We start from the raw sequence: 20429 nt of genomic DNA, 5'->3' as shown, positions 1-20429 counted from the left end.
GTGGCTCTATTCACACGTACTCTACACTATTTTAAATAACTGACCCCAGACAACTCTTTCAAATAAATGAAATAATATTTAACCAGTTGTTTTCCAGTTTAACACAAATAATATTTACTTTGTTAGTTAACAAATAAACAAAAATGAAATAACACAATTACTCAAATTAGACCTCCTTTAAATATAGTTGAAATACTAACTTTTAAACAGAATAACCTTTACTAAAAAGGGCAAATCACTGTATAATAGGCACTTAGAAAATATACTAAAAGCAATTGGCAATATCAAAGTACTACACAAAATTTAAGTAATCTGTCTCTGACAAAATTCCTATTTCTTACCCCTTTAACACTATTTCTCTATACTTATCAGACTAAGATCAAATCAAGAAATGCACGTTACTGTCTTCAGCTACAGCTTCTGCTGTAATTCAGCAAGCTATGTACCATAAAGTCATTATTTTTAACTTTACTTTAGCTCTGCATTTATTTCTCCCGTCTCTCTTGTCGCTTCTCCCAGCCCCTTTTTACATACGGTCAATTACCAAAAGGTGACATTGAGTGATACCTACAGCAACCAATCAAATGAAACGGCATGAACCAAGGACTCAAATCTGTATATGTTCATTTATTTTACCACACTTTTTTCTTCAACTACTATATAGAGCAGTTTATTGTAACTACTTAATCAACTATTTACACTCTACTGTATTTATTATTCATTTATGTTAATCTCTCAGTTAACATTTTATTTTTCTCGACTTTTGATTAAATTACTTTCAGTTCAATTGTGTTATTAAATTATTTTCATCTTTTTATTATTTTTATTACAAATTAACTTGTTTTTACCCCTGTTCTTTTTACACCGGGCTACATGTGTATTTGTGGGCCTGTGTAAGTCTACCTTATTTTGGATCTGGTCTGTTCTGTCCTCAGATCCTTTTTGAATCAGGTTTTCCTTTTTGATTATTAAATTATGATGGTCAGGTTGGGGTTTCAGGTTGGAGTTTCCGATCAGATTCAACATTTTAGAATCCCCAGTGAACACTAATGTCAGTGCTCATGGGTGGGAAGCTGGTGAGGGACCATGTCCTTCTGAATCACCATATAGTTTTGTTAAAGTAATGGAACAAGGACATACTGTATATAACATCAGTTTGTGATGGAAAAGATGATTATTTTTTAACTTCAATGACATTTGTAGGCAAAATATGGTGAAACTAAAGTATATAAGAGGTGAATTACTATGACTGTGAATTACGATGAGTGATGAATGATAAATGGTTTCCCATCCACAGCACACATTTGAAAGGGTTTTCTCTCAGCCCTCTCTACTGGATATCCCATGGTATCTGATTGCTGGAAACCACGACCACGTGGGCAATATCTCAGCTCAGATGGCTTACTCTAACACGTCCCACCGATGGTAAATATCAAACACTACAAACATGCTTCAGTAGAATACCTTCTAGGCAGTAATAAGAAAAAGTAAACCCTCCTACACTATTTTTAGTCTAGCTATTCTTTTTCAGTCTGCTTCCTGTATTTTAGTAGTTCAGTATATCATTGTGTCTGTTCTGTGTCTGTAGGAATTACCCAGGTCTCTACTATGACCTCCAATTTACTGCCCCACACACAAACATATCAGTGAGCATCCTGATGATTGACACTGTAGTATTATGTGGAAACACTTACGACCAATCCCAGCCTTCAGGACCAGAGGACCCCAGAGCAGCAGATGATCAGTGGAACTGGATCAGGTCTAAACTGGCCAGCAGCAGGTAAGCCACAATGCCATAATGAGCTGCTGCCTTAGATTTCAGATATGTAATGCACATTACGATAGCAAATTTAATGAAACCTGCAGCACACATTTTGGCAATGCCATTTTCATTTCAATTAAATTAATTCCATTTCAGTTTGAGCCTCTGTGTCCTGTATGTTTTTGTGTTCATTTATCCTTATTCTTTCCTTTAATCTGCCATCCATCTGTACATGAAGTGGAAGCAGAAATAACTTGATTGGTTGCATGTTAGGTTAACACATGCAAATTAACCGTTGACATATCTGGCAGGTCAGTCAGTACAAAGTCAGATAAGTGGTTATTTTCTGTTCTAGTGGATGAAAACCAGCAGAACTGAGGAATAATGTGTAGTGCATGAATAAGCAGTATCAGTCAGGTAGAGGTTTATGTCCAGAGCTTTGATTTACTGGTGTCTAAACACAGATTGTACAAAATCCACAATCTTCATCACCAACAGATTAGACAGCATGACAAGAACAGGTTCACCAGTGTAGCAGGTTCCAGCAGCCAGGGAGATAATAACCTTTATCCTCTCTCTGTGTCACCCTGACCCTGCTTCTCCAACCCACTTTTATATTTGTGGAAGCTATCATTCCCACGACTATGGTGAAGATACAAAAACTCTCCCACTTAAATGTAACAGATATTTACAATTGAATCAGAATAATATTTAAATAAACCAAATACACATGACTTTAAACTAATACAGATTAAACAAACTGCATAAAACAACTAAGGAAATACTTACCAAAAGCCCTAAACTTAAGCAAACTCCTCAACCCACTCCTCTCTTTCCTCCTGACTACTTGGTACAGCCTGATGAGATTATTGGCAGCCAATTGCCACCAGCTGAGTACTGTACACTCTTGTCTCTGCACTGCATGAGAACATTCCCCTCCAGGAAGTAGACCTCAAAGAGAGAGTGGTTAGTGGGTTTAAAATAAAAGCACAATATAACAACAGAATAAACTTCCTGCATTAGTCTGCTCTTGTCTAATTTAACAGTCAATGTGCCTTAGTTAGGGGGATGTTTCCCGGCTTTAATCATATAAAAATCTACAGATAAGTAATTGACATGCATGCAAGGCAATCAAAAAGATAATCGCCAAAGATGGAAAAATATAAATTTTTCCACTAATCACCTATTCTTGTGCTGCTGGCTCCTCTGGATTAGACTGACAAATTTTATGACTTGTCCCAGGTCAGATTACGTTCTGGTGGCAGGTCATTATCCTGTGTGGTCCATTGGCCATCATGGACCAACATTCTGTCTGGTCAACAGACTGAGGCCCCTACTGAAGAAATACAGAGTCACTGCCTACCTGTGTGGCCATGATCACAATCTGCAGGTATGTACCAAACATTGAGTCGGGAAATGTGTGTGTCTGTCCAGCAGTTAAATGGTCCAGCTGTCTGTTTATCTGTCCATTATTTACATGATCTGAGATGTCACTAATCACATTTATCTAAGGTGCATCTCATTGCATGTTAATATTATTTAAAAAATATTGAATTCTATGGAACCTGTTTACCTATTATAATATAATATTTGTCCAGTGTTTATATACATTTTAATGCAGAAATGTTACATATTAAACATAAAATATAAAGATAAAAAAAGATAAAGATAAAAAGATAAAGATAAAGTTTTTATTGTCATTTTCACAGTATATACAGCATTTTACATACATGAAATGAAACTTGACCTCTGCATTTGAGCCATCCTATATACATTACTATATACATTCGGAGCAGTGGGCAGCCTAGGCGCACGGGGGGTTAGAGGTTAGGTGCCTTGCTCAAGGGCACTTAACCCCTAGAAATCTCCCAATGTTATCTTTATCTTTAACATTTGGAGATTTTTGTGATTTTTGTGTCTGTCATTTGGAACAATAATGGGAAATGTGGGGTTCCCTGGCTCAGGGGTTTGAACCGCAATGTCCCCGGCTGTCACAATGTTTTGTACATTCATGGAACACAGACGATGAATCTTAATGCGTGGTCTCCTCTTCTAACAGTTTATCAGAGAGGATGATGGGAGCTCATATGTAGTCAGCGGGAGTGGGAGTGTCAGCGACCCTGCAACCAGTCACAGGGACAGTTTCCCTCTGTCCTGGCAGCTCTACTCCAGTCCTGTCAATCACACAGTGGGAGGCCTGGTTTACTTCCAGGTCACTGAGCATCAGATGAGGGTCAGTTTCATGCAGACAGATGGGAAATGTGTCTACCAGGCAGAGCTGCCAGCCCGCACTGTCTGAGGCTCCTCATCAGTCTACAGTTATGTTCTGTTAAAAGCATGATCCAACCCATTCTCCTCTCCTGTTCCCTCTGTTTCTTCACTATGTTAACTGCCTCCTATAGGAACAAACTCATACATATCACACACAGCACCTCCAAAATAATTGGTCTCCCCACCCCCAACCTCTCAGACCTCAACAACAAAGCCATTACACAAAGAGCACACAATATAGCACCAGACTCCAGGCACCCCCCTCACCCCTTCTTCACATTGCTTCCATCAGGCTGCAGATACAGATCCCTGGCCTGGAAACAGGCTCACAATGGCAAGAGTTTTTTGTCCCTTCTGCCATAGCAATGCTCAACAAAGCACCTTGGTAGCCATCATGTGTAAATATTATGTATAAATGTATGTATAAATGTGCTGTTTTTGGATTGTTATGTTGTGTATGTATTTTTGTGAGGTTATGTACAGACTGTAACAACAAATTTCCTGGAAAGGACAATAAATAACGCCTATATATATATTATATATTATTATTTGACTACTGCTACTTAATGCTTTTACATTTTTTCACCCTTTCATTATTGATATGGTTCAATGGCCAAAAACAATTGTCTTAAAATGACGTTAAGGGGTGATCTTTTTGGTGATGGTAAATTATTGTTTCAGTTTATTTATTATTGTTCTAATTATGTGATGCAATGATGTTTATATCCCAACTGTATTGTAAAGTCTGTACATGTACAAATATATAAACCAGGGTTGCCCAAACTTTTTCCCTTAGGAGGCAAAACTGAAACGTGATACAATTGTACTAAGATGCAAAGTTAATAATAATAATAATAATTTTGATTTTGATTTAATTTTATTGTCATGCACACAAGGTGCCCGACCCTCATGGGTTTACAAGCCACATTAGATTCCATAACAAATTATAGATTTTTATATGGCTCAGTCTTAAACAATAATATTGTTTAAGTAAAAATTAAGTTTTTTAAGTTTTAAATTTATATTTGACCTACTCTCCCAAACGTCTGAAAGGACAGAAAGAGACAAAGATCCTCTGAGCAACTGTTCAATAAGAATATAAGATATCAGCAGTCATTGAAAGAAACTGTTAGCTTAGCATCAAACTGTGCAGATTCATGTCAAAGCTGTTCTTATAAATTCAAAATTAAAACAAAAGTTGGGTGTAGGGTAGCACTGTTAAATATCAGCTGAACATACTATGGACTAACTTATTACAGTACTGAGGAGACTGCAGAGGGCCCAAACAAACACAGGTTCCTAAAATGTTTATAGCCCAGTGGCACTGTTGTGGTTCAATAATGATCTCTGGTCACTGACGCTTTTCTGGACTGGACTGAGAAAGATAGATCGGACCAACCCATAACCTCTTTCTTGAAGATAACAAACCATCTTTATTTGACAACCTGGGAATGAGACTCAACATTAAACTGTCTTTCTTGCCTCTGATTGGTTGTTTTCATTCAGTCCCGGTGGATTATTGCAAATGCCATTAGGAGCACTAGGAGGAGCCAAAGGAACCTGTTTTTTTCACAGATTATCTGTCTGTAAAAGTTACAGATGGTGCAAGTACAGATATTTAGCAATATATTGATTTGTTAATAATTTTGTGATGACACTGGTTACCAACATTCAAAACCCAAAACATTAGTATGATTTCTAAAAAATAATTTTGAAATAACAAAAATTGTCTGTGTTCTGTAAAATATTTATTCTTCAACATTTCACCACATAATAAAATAATCTGCAATCTAAAATATAAAACAGCTAAAAATACCATCATATACAAATATGTTAATTTCATCTGAACAATTAAACAATAAATTAAGCATTGGATACAAAAATAATATATTCTAGGTGATGATGATTTCCCATAAAGTGTTGCTTTCATCAGTATCAAACCCTAATCATGACAATATTTCAAGTTAGAAAGTACACTATAAAATGAAATAAATAAAATCCGTTGCTAGTGTTTATCTATTATCAGAGGTACCACTCACCAAATATAAAAGACAAGAAATATTACAGCTTCAGCAATATGACTAAAGTACAGCAGGAGTGTTCAAACAGTGATAGTCTCTTTTTCTGCAGCTTAAAATGATAAAGGAAGAATATGTCTGACACATTCAGAGGCAGTTTCACAGAAGCCAAAGGAAGGATTGATTCCAGTGTCTGACAGTGGAATGTTAAACTAAATCTGACACAGGCTCAGTTCAGTTGTACCGCATGTTCCCACACTAATGCAGGTGTCTCTATGCATCCTGGAGTGGCACTTGTTTTCCTCTTCTCTGAGCTTTTTTCACGCGCCTGCAGCACACCACTGTGACAGCAATGATTAGGCCGATCATCAGCAGGATGAAAAAGATGGCAGCAGCGATCGAACCCACTGAAAACTCTGCAGACATAGGAAGACCACACTATATTAAAAGACTTATTTGATATTTGGAAACCTCAACTGTTTCGCTCTGTCTAAACATGTTTAACACATTATCTAAAGCACCAGTTCTCAAAGTATAGTACGTGAGCTGCCTGTCATGGTACATGAAGGAATCTCTGAAATATTAAATCCATAATATTAAAAAACATTTAATACTATCAAAAACGACCCTGATTGAAGTCTTAACTAATAAGCTGATGAAATATTATAAATACTCTACATCTGTGGGTGGACTACAAATAAAGTGGTACCATTGTACTTTCTGTGTATTAGGATGTAGCATAGTTAAAGGAAAAACCCGACAAAATATGTGATTTGTATATGAAATACAAAATAAAACAAAAGTCCCCACAATGCGCAACATTGCACAGAATGAACACCATTCTCAGTCAGTGGGGCCAGAATGAGTTTCAAAGTGGGGGGGCATCCAGCCCCTGGGTGATGCTAGTGAACTTGTTCAGGTGAATTTTCTTTCAATCTCAAAGGCGACTGTACAACTAAACAATGTGAGAAATCAGTGGCATCAATATACCTAGGAAATCCATCCATCCTCTGGAGGCTCTCAGTCTCTAGTTTACGCTTGTAGAGTTTCATTAGGCTGTGATTTTCCTATAAGTCACAATAGCTCATTTTATACAGTGGCCTCACTACAATGAAATGGCTACTATGTGGAATGACATCATCATATATGAATACAGTTGGGCTCATTGAATCCACAAGAGTCTCAGCTTTCCAGCCATTCCCAAATTATGCAATTTCAATACTGTTGGACACCAGTATGCAGAAATATATTCAAACACACTAGATGAAAATACATGCAAAAAACTGTATGGGATTAGCATGAAGTGGGCGTGTAACTTTGGAGCATTATTTAGCCGCCCTCTCGACAGACAGGCATATCTGTCTACTATTTATAGTAAAGGCATTAAGGAGTCACACACACATCCCACTCAGAGGGAGTGTTGCTGAGTTGCATCTCTTATAATCCAAACAAAAAAACCTGAGTCATCCTCCACTAGTCACTGTGTGTGTGTATGGAAAGGCTGAGGTGATTGGGAGCTTAACATGCATGTGTTTTTTTCCCCACTGAATCAATGATTACCACCATGGACAGAAATATCCCACATTACCCACATATGTCATTGCTCATTGCTTCCACATGAGGGTGCTGTTAGATTTCTAAAAATCAGTCTTTGTGCTCAAAAGCCAAAGTCATATCTATTGGTTAAATTATTTACACCGTTCACCTGTAGTGTCTCCCCTTAAACATTACTCACCACACAGAGCCTCCTCACACACCTTCTGATGATGACATCTGTGTCACTCGAACCCTTGTGTAATAAAGTATAATTCCTGCTTTAGAATCAGGCCGCCTCACCTTCTAAGATGGACTTGTTGTCGTCGGTAGAGCACTGAGTGAGGCTCAGCTCTCCCAGCTGCTTGTCGGGATTGCGGCTGGGGATGTAGGCCTGTACGTTGAAGCAGTAGCTCTCCCCTCGGTCCAGATTGGTCAGCTCTATCGTGCTGGTCTTGGAGTTGTACACCTTCTGCAGACGGCACAGAGGGAAAACATGTAGTCCATATGGTCTTGTTGGTGTGTGTGTTTGATGCTGCTGTTGTGATCTCCTGTCACTCACCTTGCCGGTGCTCCTGTTTTTCCGATAGGTGACCTTATACTCAAGTTCGCTTGAGAAGATATCCCTGATGGTCAGCTGCTGGTCATCTTTAAACAGGGCGGTGAGTGGGTCAGTCACATACAGGGTGGTCTTCTTTTTGTCTTCACTGACCTCCAGCTTGAAGTCAGGTTTGCCTATATCAGCTGTGGATAAGGGACAGGGGGATTGTAAGTTCTGTTCTGTCATTTCTATTATTGTATTGTATTGTAACTCAATGTTCAACAAAATGCTGTAAAAGTGCCCTCTTGGATGCCCCTTTGGTAGATAAAACATGATAAAGTACCCTCTATGGTGCTTATCCTAACCCTGACTTAGCTGTTTCACCATAAATGCATGAAAGCATGATGCAAATGCATGAGTCTGCACTGGAGAGCAGTGATTGTGCTAAGCAGGTTTACGCTGGAGATGTCTTTGTAAGGTGTAAAAAGCAGTCTTCCTTAAATTTACCATGGTCATTATAATGAATTTAAAGTAAGCTTAAAGTAGGTATGAAATAAAAATAATAAAAAAAGCGAAATCTAACGATATTGTATCACTGAAGTAAAATAAAAATATACAGGAAATGTCAATTGGGTCAAATCTGTCAACAGAACAAACATGAGGAGACTGGGAACTTTACATAACTGTGAGTCATTGTGTTTGTACTATAACGCCTATTGTGAACTTTTTCCCAAATACAAAAAATGTACAAATACCCCCCATATTATAATAACATTGAAAATAATAAAAAACTAAACTAAAACTGAAACTGAAACTAAACTGAAGTTAAAGCAAAGATTAAAACCAAAATTAAAGTTACAGTAGGTAACTTTCATAAAAAATAACAATAATTTTTACTTTATCCTGACAGTAGAACATGAGACAGATAATCTGGGAAAAAATCTGGCTCCTCCTAGTGTTTTTTTAATTATTTCTTTATAGTGACGTCACCTTTTTCCCAAAGCTCAGCAACTAACTCTGTGAGTAAATAATAATAGAGATGACAGTTGCTACTATGAAATAAGAAACTGGAATAGTAGATAGTAAATGTATGTATCGGCTCTTTTCTGCTGCAGAAGAACCTACTGTCTTTGTAAGGGCAAAATCGTGGCGAGCTGCTGTGGGGGGCCTCGATGTCTTCGGAGGTGATGCCCAGCGGGGGTTCAGACAGGATGTCAGCTGTGTAGCAGGCCTTCAGGTCAGCCAGATCGCTGGTCAGGGAGCTGGTCAGATCGCACACTGTCGCAGAGGAGCGGATACAGTGAGGGTTCCTCTTTTCGTTCCCACTAATCCTGCAACGGTTTGACAGATCACATTATTCATTATACGGACACGACTGATGGACACAAACAGACTAAGGAATCAATAATATAAGCACAGGTGTAAGAAAATGGATTACAAAACAACATGTCATTGAAGGTCTTTAATGATTAATGACTAGGGCTGCAAAATTAATCCAAATATTTTCTAGTTGCAATATGGCCAAATGCAACATTCAAGTTCAATTTGCTGAAACTTGTTTGATAAAGGTGTGCCAAACAGTATTATAATGAAGTAGTGTAGTGCTGAAGAGATGCCCTGGCCTACCTCTCCTGACTTAAGAAAACATGTTTGCTTGGTACAGACCTCAACAGCTCACATCATCACCATTTTAGTAGTTGTTTTAAGTTACAATGAAAATGTTCCCACTGATTGTGAATCATACTACCGACAATATTTAGTATGTTAAGGAAAAGCCCAAAAGGATATTTTCTTTTAGAGGTGGAGACACAAAATCTGCTGTGGAAACTGATGACAAAATCTAACATTTTGATTCCACATATTTATTATGCTTTAATAGGTAGACAAAGTGGATTTTCTGCTAAAAATGCTAAATAAGTTTCACATTCATTTGACATGATCAATCATGATATCGTGATAAATAATATTTACACATATGCCCTGTCTTCTTATTATAGGATCAGTTATACATATCCTTAATGACAGTTGTGCATTCCCATAAGAACACCTCTATAATCCAATAATCATGTTTTGTAACTCTATTACCTAATGTTTTCACTGACATCAATACTGCCACTCTGTAAACTATGAATGTATGATCCATTTTCATATATATAGTATTTTTATCATTGAGACCCCTCTTGAAAACAAGATGGTACATCTCTAGGAGTTATTTATTTATTTAATGTTTATTTGTATTGTACCAAAAATAGCTAAAAGCTAATTTTCCTTTAGTCCGTGGGCAGAGGTCACTAGTGATGTGCAAGATAAAACACCATAACGAAAAATAAGACACAAAACCCAAGAACAATCACTCCGAAACAAACAACAGAAATACAACACTATAATTCCCACAAGGCAGCACAACATCAGCAGTAGCAATACTGGCCACATTCAGTGCCTTACAGCTCCATAATTACAGACCTGATTGTCCGTCAACCATGTTTTCACACTACATTCTTATAGTCTTCACTGAGAAGCAGTTGTAGATGTAAAAGTATGTTTTAGATTGAAGTCCCCTCTGGGCGGTTGTGAAGGATTTTGTTTAATAAAGCAACTCTGGACATAAACATAAAGTTCTCAAAGGTCAACAGGTTAAACTGTGTCTTTTTGTTTTTTGAAGATTAGACCATTATCAACAATCAATCCTAAATATCTGACATGCTGAACTTCCTGTACCCTCTGTCTTTTCACAGTCCTTTCAGGGCGAAGGGAATTGCTTCCTCTAATGGAAAAAAACAGTTTTGTACAACTTAAATGTCAGGCATGAATAAGTCATCCAGTCTGCTATTTACCCCATAACCTCTGGTTACCTATGGTAAATTTGAATTAGTATATTAGCATATTATACTTTTTTTAAATATTTGTTTTGCCTGCCTTTAATCGATAGTGACAGCTGTTGGTAACAGGAAAGGGGAGAGAGAGAGGGGATGACACGTAGCAAAGAGCCCCAGATCAGAGTTGAACCCATGGCCGCTGCAGGACCTAGTCTTGGCATGGGGAACCAGCTCCACCAGGCAAGCCATGCGTGCACCGCAAAAATATTATACTTACTCATACTTTACCATTTAACAAAAATGAATAGATTCGTGCTTAGCTCAGCCAGTACGAAAAAGTGGAATTCTAAAATTCCACTGTGGGTATTTACTTTTTAAGACATAGGCCTGGCTGTCAGAATGCAATAACTAATCACAGTAAGATACACCACAAAAACAATGTAACAATTGAATCTATTGTGGATTACAGTTGTTGGCATTAATAAAGAATGTTTTGATGTTAAACATTTTTCTATTGAATCATTTATTTATTATATTTTTTATATTATATTTATTATTATCTATTTAACGATCTTCAGACTAAAACCAACATTCCAGTAAAAGCTTTTACGGGATCAATAATGGATTCTTATCAATCCCTTGCTGCCATTAATCTTTCCCTCAAGGTTATTCATCGAGCTTGTCAGAGGGCTGTGTGCTTCAGTCAACACACTTGAGTTTGTCTTGGAGGAAGTCAGTATGAATGAGCTGGGAACACAGGGTGCAGGTACTTACGTAGAGAACTCCACTGTGTAGGAGTACTCAGCTGATGGTTTGGGCTCCCAAGTCAGAAGCGTTTTAAAGTTGGTGGATTTCCAAGTGACATTCTGCGCTTGGGGATAGGAGCCTGCAAAATGAAAGAGGTCATGTCAAATACAGTTCTAACACCTTTCAAAACAGTGTTGAAGGTCGAATAATCAAACTCACTTTAAGTTAGAATGACCGTCAGAAAACAATGCACCAAAGGTCTTTTATATTTTCCAGATAGTTGTACATGTACTATGTAAGGCATTCAGAAAGCTACCCTTTTTATCTAATAAAACCTTAATAATGGTCCTTTACAACTACCATATGGGATCACATTAGGGAAAACATCTTTGTGCACACTATGTACTGCTGAAACAGAGATAATAAAGTGTTCAGACTCATCGGGCACACAAGGTGATTTTAATGAAGTGCTGAGTGAAAGGCGTTGCTCTTATCAGTGTTACTAAAAGATCCTTGCTTGTGTATCTTTATGGACTTCATGGACTGTTCGGTCACTACCACCAACACTTGCGGTTTATTTTTTCTGACTTCAAGTAAGTGTGCTATGGACAACACATGAGAAAGTGAGCTGTTTTGACGGCAACTGCCTGAGGCTGAGCTTACAATAAGACTCATGAAGTTGTTGCTTCCTGCAGGCAGAGAGGGCAAACAGAGCACACTCAGGGAACATTCTGGTGCAAGTTTTTCAATGGACCTCGAGGGTCATCACATGTGACGATTTAGAAACTGGACTTTAAAAAGTGGGACAATTAAAAACCAGAATGGATAACAGATTTAGTGCCTACACAGTCCCACAGTGAGCAGACAGGACTTTTCTAGCTGCAAAAGTAACAGCAATAATGTGCAAGGTGCTTCATTCTGTCGGTGTTATCAGAAGTCTGGACATTAATGGGTTACAGGTAGAGCTGCAACGATCAGCTGATTAGTTGTCAACTATTTAGTCAATCAGCAACTATTTAGATAATCGATCTGATACCCAGCATCTGTGTGATTGGTAAGACGAGGTGTCTGCAGAGCCCAAAGGATGAGTTTGTTCCTCAGTATATGATGAAAAATATTTTTTCACTGGCTGACCTTCATGATACAACCCTGCATTGTAAAATACAATGAAATAACTATTGTTTTTAAGTAAAAAGTCCAAATTCTTTTCGATTTCAGTTTCTCAAATCTGCATATTTTCTTGTTTCTTTCATCCTCTATGACAGTAAAATGAATATCTTTGGGTCATGGACAAAACAAGACATTTGAGGACATTACCTTGATATTTTAAGAACCAAACAACTACATACAGATTAATGGATAATAAAAATAATTATTAGTTGCAGCCTAATTTAATCTAACAACTAATATTGACTTAAGATGGTAGGAATACACATACACCAGTTACAAACTAATATTTCAGTATATTCTTCAATAAATGACATTTTCCCCATATGGTCTTCTAGAAGACTTAAAGAAGCTTTAAAGCGTGTCAAAAATGTAATTCTAGGATTTACTCTGTACACTGTATAGCATGTATGACCTGATGATTGTACCTTTTGCCACCTTGAAAATTCTGAGAAGTAACATACATAAATAAGAGTCAGTGTGGCAAAGTAAAAAAAAATGTTGCTATAAAAGCTTCTAGTGCCCACCTACAGAATGACCTTCCGTTTGTCGTTCTACCCCCAGGGCTGTAGAATGAACTTCAGCTCAGCTCCCTTTACTGGTTTAAACTAAACATATACAAAACGATATAGAGCCAGTGCGGTAACCAGGGACATTTACAAAGAGCCTTTCAATCCAAATGCAACAAATGCGCTAAATTCACAAACAAGTCTTCGACTGCAGCCATATCCGTTATTGTTGTCTGTACTGTATGCGCTTTCTCTTTATACAGGGATTTACACTGATGTGTTTTAACCACACTGTAAAGCCAAAGGCAAATATCCACATTTGTAGACAATAACGATTATTTAGAAAATGATAATCAATCAATAATAAATGTATAAATAAGTCATACAAATCTTACACAATGAGGTGCTGAGGATGAGACCTGCTCATACGAATCCAGGTGTTTTCTTATTATATAATAATATAATGTTATAGCACACATACTGCACTGCTTTTCTACTTTACGCGCTATACATTTCTCATTGTTTCATCTACTAATGTGGAAAATTCTAAATGTCTTACTGAAATGACACACTGTGTACATGTTTGAAGTATTGAGATAAAATCTTTCTAAGTCATTTCTTGCTGAGGTCGTATAGGACGAGCGCGCGAGCCGTTCGGATTTACCTGAGACAGAACGTGCGCAGAGGAAGCAGACAGCGAGCAGAGCTGTGCGGAGTCTGAGTGTCACCATGTCGGCTTCAGTTGTTCTCGGGTGATGTAGTCCAGATAAACAGTCTGTATGTATCTGTTTGACAGCGGTAATGTTACCGGATCACTGTCTCGCTTCACACTGATTTCCAACCACTGGTTATAGCAGTGTAACCGCGCGAGGCGTGGCCAAATATGGAGCGTCCGGCTGTGGCGTCAGCAGACTGGAGCAGATATTCTACATGTATGCAACTGAGGTCAGTCAGCGGGTACAATGGGGTAGTGTCCTGGATTACAGCTCTTTCCACCGCACACAACTCAACCATACGTGACGTTACACTGCACAGTACCAAACTACATTCATTATTATTATTATTATCATTATTATTATTATTATTAATGCACACTGCTACAGATTTACAGCATTGCCTGGCATCATCCAGCAGTCATTATCTTTCCTTGAGGGGGTTCCGGGGGTCCCCATAAAAACGGACGGTGAATATTTTAATTTCACTATTATTTAATTGACTAGAAGTATGAGATAATGTTTAAGACTGCCTGTTCTGTTCATGGGTTTCATACTCTTCACTATTAATTGGACAATCTACAGTACAGACAGTTATAGCTAAATCTTATCAAATGGGGATCCCCGGACCCCGAGACCACATCTTACATCATCCTTCATCAAATACTGTCTGCAGCCCCGGACTCATCTGGACTACATCACCTGATGGGAACTGAAATCAGTCAGAGCTGGGGTGCGGAGAGATAATCTGTCTATAATGACATTAAACTAAATGCTAAATGCATGATCTTCATGGTTTTTGCATTCATTTGAATGATCTGGATAATTAACAGACATTTTAATAGTTATTAACAACATTTTACAACAAATGTTATGAATCAATCACAATTAAATGAATCAATCAACAATGTAATGGTAAATGGATACTTGTATTAGCGCCTTTCTAGTTTCCGACACTCAAAGGCGCTTTTACACTCGTGCAATTCACCCTTTCAACACATTCCTCAGTGATGGCAAAGTCCATCGAACAGAAACTAACTCATTCATACACATTCACACACTGACGACGCAGCATCAGGAGCAATTTGGGGTTCAGTATCTTGCTCAAGGATGCTTGCACTCCTCAATATATCTTATAATTATGTGCGGATTCATTAACCACAGCTCAGCCTGCTGCTGGTGCTGCAGCAGAACTCAAAGCTCACCGACTTCTCTCCCAAAGTTCATATGTCTCTTGAACTTTCTTCTTTGCACATTTCCTTTCCAATCAATGTCCCATTGTTTGTAGCGCTGACTCAACTGGAAGATTTTAATGCTCTAATTGTCAATATTAACAGCTCCAGTACAGGGTCTAATGGATGAGATCTTATTTCAAAATGTATAGATTTTATTTTTATTTTTTTATTTCTTGTTTATTTTATTTCTTTTTGGATCAGCCAGTATTTTACAGTTTATATCATTATGTATTCACTTGTTTCTATACTACTTATTTATGTTGTCATCATCCTCATCTTCTTCTTCGTGTTCATCATCATCATCATCAGTCACTACTTTTAGTGTCGTTGTTGCTACTGTTGTTGCTGTGCACCTTTGTTTCTCTCTCTATCTCTCTCTCTCTCTCTCTCTCTCTCCATTGGGTCTCTGTAAATAATTGTATAAGTAAGTAAGTAAGTGAGTAAAGCTTTAATTATATAGCACCTTTTTGACACAGAGATCCAAACATAGGGAGCATGTAAATACGATCAAAGGAAGATAAAACAAGAGGGAAAGAATAAATTGAAAGAGAGACAACTGACAACTTTTTTTTATTTTTAAAGTTTTCCTGCTGGACACAAGATGTCTCCTACTTCACTGTAAAGTCCATTCTCGGTGTATGTACACTGGTGGCTTCAAGTTTCTACATCACACTGTAGAAAATTCAACCTCTGTGGCTGCAAATGAAGCCAACACAGAAGCACATGCAGTTCCTCTAACGGCCACTTGAGGCTGGCTTCAGCAGTGAGTCAATCTCCGTAAGGCGCCATATTAAAATGCCCAACTTTACAGCAGAAATGAACATTGTAAAAATGTACAGCCTGGTAAAAAAAAACCTTTGGGTCTCTAATGAGGTTAAAGGCAGTTGCACAGGGGGTGAAGTTTCAAATAACTCATCTGTTTAAATTACATTAAGGCTTACAATTAAATAAGGACATGGCCACTTGGCCACGGGCCATTACAGGTCTAAACATGTGGCTGTGTAGTAGTCAGTGGTGAAGTCATACCTTAAAGAATGGATGACATGCTTTGTAGAGGTATGCTGATGACACAAGATATTTACTACTGCATGACGTAACAGTGGAGAGAACTACTGTCAGCCCCACAGAAGCCTGGTTGGATCAGAGTAACTATGACAGCATCATTATGGATCTGACAGACACTGCAGCTCAGTGCATGAGTCAGGACACCCACTCATCAGATGTCCACTGGAGGTGTATTAATAGACTGCCAAACACACAGAAATGTCACTGAGTTTATACTATGGTATGAAGTGTTTATAGAAAGGTTTCACTGTATTAACCACAGTTGACATGAGGTTCCAACAATGAAAACCTCTCTGTTTTTATTATTGTCAGTAAAAGTATTTGCAATTTTGATCAAGTTAAAATGAGCTGAGAGCAGTGGCAGCCTGGAAGGTACGAACAGTAACATGCTGTAAAATGGTCAGGAACTGCACATGATCTGTACTGTGACGACACAAAAAAGAACCACTGGTTGTTTCATGTGGTACACTGCTTTAATGTGGCTTTTGTTTTCATTTATCTTGAGCTAGCTGGGAATATGTGGCACCATGCCAGACCTTGCCCCCCATCCCCATTATCCCTCACCCTCCCTCCCTCCCTGGCTGTGAGGAGCCCACCGCGGTCTGCTGTGGCTTTGAATACCAAGGAATCCCTCTGACGGGAAGGACTGAATGCAACCACTTTACTAATTCTTTCCAGTGTATAAAAGCACAGTGAGAGCCTTCACACACACACACACACACACACACACACACACATACAGTGCATCTTAGATCTTAGATTTGGGGATTTTGACTGATCTACAATTATAATGACTGGCTGTTTCACATTTAGAACAGATAGTAAATTAACCAAGACTGCTACAGGGATAGAGTCATGGAAAATTAAAGAGTTGAGCAAAAACTCAAATAAAACTCCTCCGAATTCGGTTTGGATTGTTTTCCCCATTTTCCCCAATAAATTCTACAGACAAGCTAATACGGCAACCGCTCAGAGCGTCTAGACATCCTTGACTGCTAACTATATTAAACCAAACTATTGGGAATAAAGGTCCATGTTCCCAGGACACTGGTGACTCAAAGTTTTATTTACCTCAACAATACATTTTCTAACATCTATCTATTTCCTTAGAAGACGTTTCCTAGAGATAGAATTCCAACAAAGTGATCCAAAACTACCACACTAAGCTGCACTCGCTTGGCTCTGTGCCTCATTGCATTCTACACAATGGGATGAGATCATTGGGCCTCTCCATCTATAGGACCATGCTACAGTCAGGGTAATCAGCTCTGCCCGCTGGATTTCGGCCTTAATTACTTTCCCAGGCCTGTTCCTGGAAAGGAGAGAAGCAGCTGTATAGTATGGGTGCTAAGATTTTGCTGTTAGTGGCCAATAACATGTGCGCAAAGGTTTCTGCATTAGTCATTGTTAGATCCTAAGTGCATCTAAGCTCTAATTCCTTTTAATTCCATAAACAGCATAACACATTACATTGTGCTGTATAGGAGTACAGGACTCCTTCCTGCAGTTCATGGGAGAGAGTGGTAATGATCAGGAATCCACTGGGAGTAGCCAGAATTAAGATTAAGAAAACAGTCCTGCACAGGGCTCTAGATCAAAGTTTGGCATTATTGAAACATTATGAAAACATTAACCAAAAATTCCTGTTTGTCTTTTCATTCACCAACAGGATTCATTGTCTTAAAGGGCTGGCTCATCCACCCAGCACATAGTTTTGGTTTTATTTGTCCAAGTTTGGAAATATCAGATTCTGACATTTTTACCTCTACCACAGTGGAGGTGGTTCTTACAGTGAAAGGAAAGCCCAATATGGATTTATTTCTCAGTCGATACAATAACCAATAATTACCAGTTTTTCATGGCCAATAATACTGATAAGATAACCCACGAGATGTAGTGAGCAAAGATCTAGATCAGTACCTAAAAAGACTTGACCAACATTCTTTGGCTTTTGAAGAAGACTATCAAATGTTTTGCATGACCCAATGTACAGTTCATGGTGCATTCTTACACAGTACTGATATTCAAGTTCAACTATATAGTGGATACATGGGTGCCCAGTCCGTAGAGCTGGCGACCCATATACGGAGTTGCTGCAGCGGCCCGGGTTCGAATCCGACCTGCGGCCCTTTGCTGCATGTCATCCCCTCTCTCTCTACCCCCTTTTCCTGTTCATCTTCAGCTGTCTCTGTCCAATAAAGGCATGAAAAGGCCAAAAAAATAACTATATAGTGGATACATTTACACACTCTAATAAAATGTATAAATGTAGTGCTCTATATTGTGATTTAAATAGGAGTGATTTCAGACATTATGCTAACCATACCATGGCTTTCGGGGTAGTCACTTATTTTAGGGAATGATGGCGTTTCAGTGTGCAGCCTAAGTGGCACTAAGAAAGTTAGTTTTTTTCTGATCTTTGAGTGAAAATGCATGAAGTTTTGGATATTGTGCCACTACACTTCAATGGTGATGGCAAGAATCTTTATTAAAGTAAATTAGAGATGAACCTCATGCATGATTCATAAATCAATAATAACCTAATTTAACGCATAATCCATGAAGATAAAGATACAGAAAAATAGAAATGCATGACAAAAATAGCATATTCTACATTTTTAAGAGACCCCCCAAAATTTCACAGATCTAGTTTTCAGGGAAGCTCCTGTCGTATTAGGAGGTACCAAGCTCCCTCCCTGATTGAAATTGTAAAAAAACTCGAAGAATTGAGTTTTTTCTAAAGAAGAAAAGTCAATTATTTCAATAAAACATTATAGGTTATGAAAGCTTTGTTTTAAAAGTTAAGAGTTTTAGAATCTTCAAGACTTGCATGTCAATGCAACCCTCAGAGCTGTTTAAAAATGAACTACAACATTTATAGATATCTTTTGAAAAGAATTCATGATGAATTTATAGAGAAATTGTCTCTTTTGTCGCCTTTTTGTATTGTGTAATCCAACGATCTTCTCTGCACAATTCCCTGATGGCTTCTGCCAGGGAACCTACCGAAACAGTGTCATTGTACCATATCCTATCGTTGAAAAAATAAATAAGAATAAATATACAAGAACACAAACAGATAGATACAGTATGACGGACAGATACAACAAGCTCTAGACAAGACTCTTTGATATGAAGAGAAGACATAACATTAACGAATGATAGAGAACAATATATTAGAGAAATAGAAGAACACACAGAAAAAGAAAAATAGCAACAACAGAATGAACGACAATCACACAAACCACACAGAGCAGCTCCAAACACACAACAAACATAGAAGAAAAACAACATAGAAAGATAATAATACGAACAAGAGACTCAGGACAACCCAAAATCTCTTTAAGGCCACGGCACTGATGATGTTGCCGAGCCAGGTGTTGCAGCTCACCAGCGTGAAGGTCACTGCCAGGGCATACACACCCACACCACAGAACCATCCGGAGCAACAAAAAAAAAAGAACACCACCCCCAGTGTCAACAGCATCAACTGTGACAGTAGCCCCTCCTTTAACCGAACGCCTCCCAGCGCTTCCTCAGGCTTACATCGGCGATCCCTCAGCATAAAGTCTCTTCAAAGCTCTGAGTCAAGAATGAACCTCCTGGGAAACCAAAGAGCGCTCTCGGTCCATACACCCTCCCACTACCCAACACAACTGTAATCCCGCGTCCCTGCGGCGGACATCCAAGATGACGTCACCGTGGTAGGCAGGTGTGTCAAACTGAGCCGGGGGGCGGAGCGGGGTTCCGGCTCGAAGGACTCAGCAGGAAGAGAACGGACAGGTCTTGACCAAGAGGATACATGAAGGTAGGATTGATTTCATAGCAACGCAGGTACTAAGTCGGACCACAAGAAGGTTATGAACTCTTCACAATCCCGGAAAAAGGCCCCACAAAACGCGGGCACTTACCGACTCCACTTTAAAGGAAGCAAGTCCTCTGGCAGACAACCATCCTCCTGGCGACCCGGCTTTGTAGGGGCTGGGTTGCGGCGAATAGCTGAGCGCTGGGTCCGGGATGTGGTTCAATTAACAGCGCTGCTTATAAAACAA

At 38.6% G+C, this 20429-nt stretch overlaps 2 protein-coding genes across 2 annotated transcripts in view; one reads left to right on the top strand and one right to left on the bottom strand.

The window, feature by feature from the left end:
* acp5b (acid phosphatase 5b, tartrate resistant) overlaps positions 1-4573 on the top strand; it is a 6286-nt gene extending 1713 nt beyond the window's left edge. Inside the window, exons 3-6 of the mRNA XM_035655743.1 lie at positions 1298-1425; positions 1589-1780; positions 3005-3152; positions 3822-4573. Coding sequence (XP_035511636.1) covers positions 1298-1425; positions 1589-1780; positions 3005-3152; positions 3822-4061 — 708 coding nt within the window. The 3' untranslated portion in view covers positions 4062-4573. The remainder of the gene's footprint in view (positions 1-1297; positions 1426-1588; positions 1781-3004; positions 3153-3821) is intronic.
* A 1230-nt stretch (positions 4574-5803) lies between these two features.
* Positions 5804-14214, bottom strand: f3a (coagulation factor IIIa). The gene is made up of 6 exons (XM_035655753.1): positions 14029-14214; positions 11716-11827; positions 9251-9456; positions 8147-8328; positions 7888-8056; positions 5804-6467 (listed from the first exon to the last, which is right to left on the bottom strand). Exons 1-6 carry the CDS (start codon positions 14093-14095, stop codon positions 6325-6327), a joined length of 879 nt encoding a protein of 292 aa, XP_035511646.1. The 5' UTR covers positions 14096-14214; the 3' UTR covers positions 5804-6324.
* Between the last annotated feature and the right edge of the window lie 6215 nt (positions 14215-20429).

Source organism: Morone saxatilis, unplaced genomic scaffold (assembly GCF_004916995.1).
Source record: "Morone saxatilis isolate NCDOM2014 unplaced genomic scaffold, NCSU_SB_2.0 Contig0, whole genome shotgun sequence".
Classification (NCBI taxonomy): domain Eukaryota; kingdom Metazoa; phylum Chordata; class Actinopteri; family Moronidae; genus Morone; species Morone saxatilis.
Note: the sequence above shows the minus strand (reverse complement) of the source record. Positions and strands in the feature narration are given on the sequence as shown.

Coding starts and splice junctions, on each gene's coding strand:
- f3a (XM_035655753.1), bottom strand. CDS start 14,095: ATGGTGACACTCAGACTCCGCACAGCTCTGCTCGCTGTCTGCTTCCTC. Junction 11,828..14,028: donor CTGCGCACGTTCTGTCTCAG/GTAAATCCGAAC, acceptor TTCATTTTGCAG/GCTCCTATCCCCAAGCGCAG. Junction 8,057..8,146: donor AAAACAGGAGCACCGGCAAG/GTGAGTGACAGG, acceptor TGCCGTCTGCAG/AAGGTGTACAACTCCAAGAC.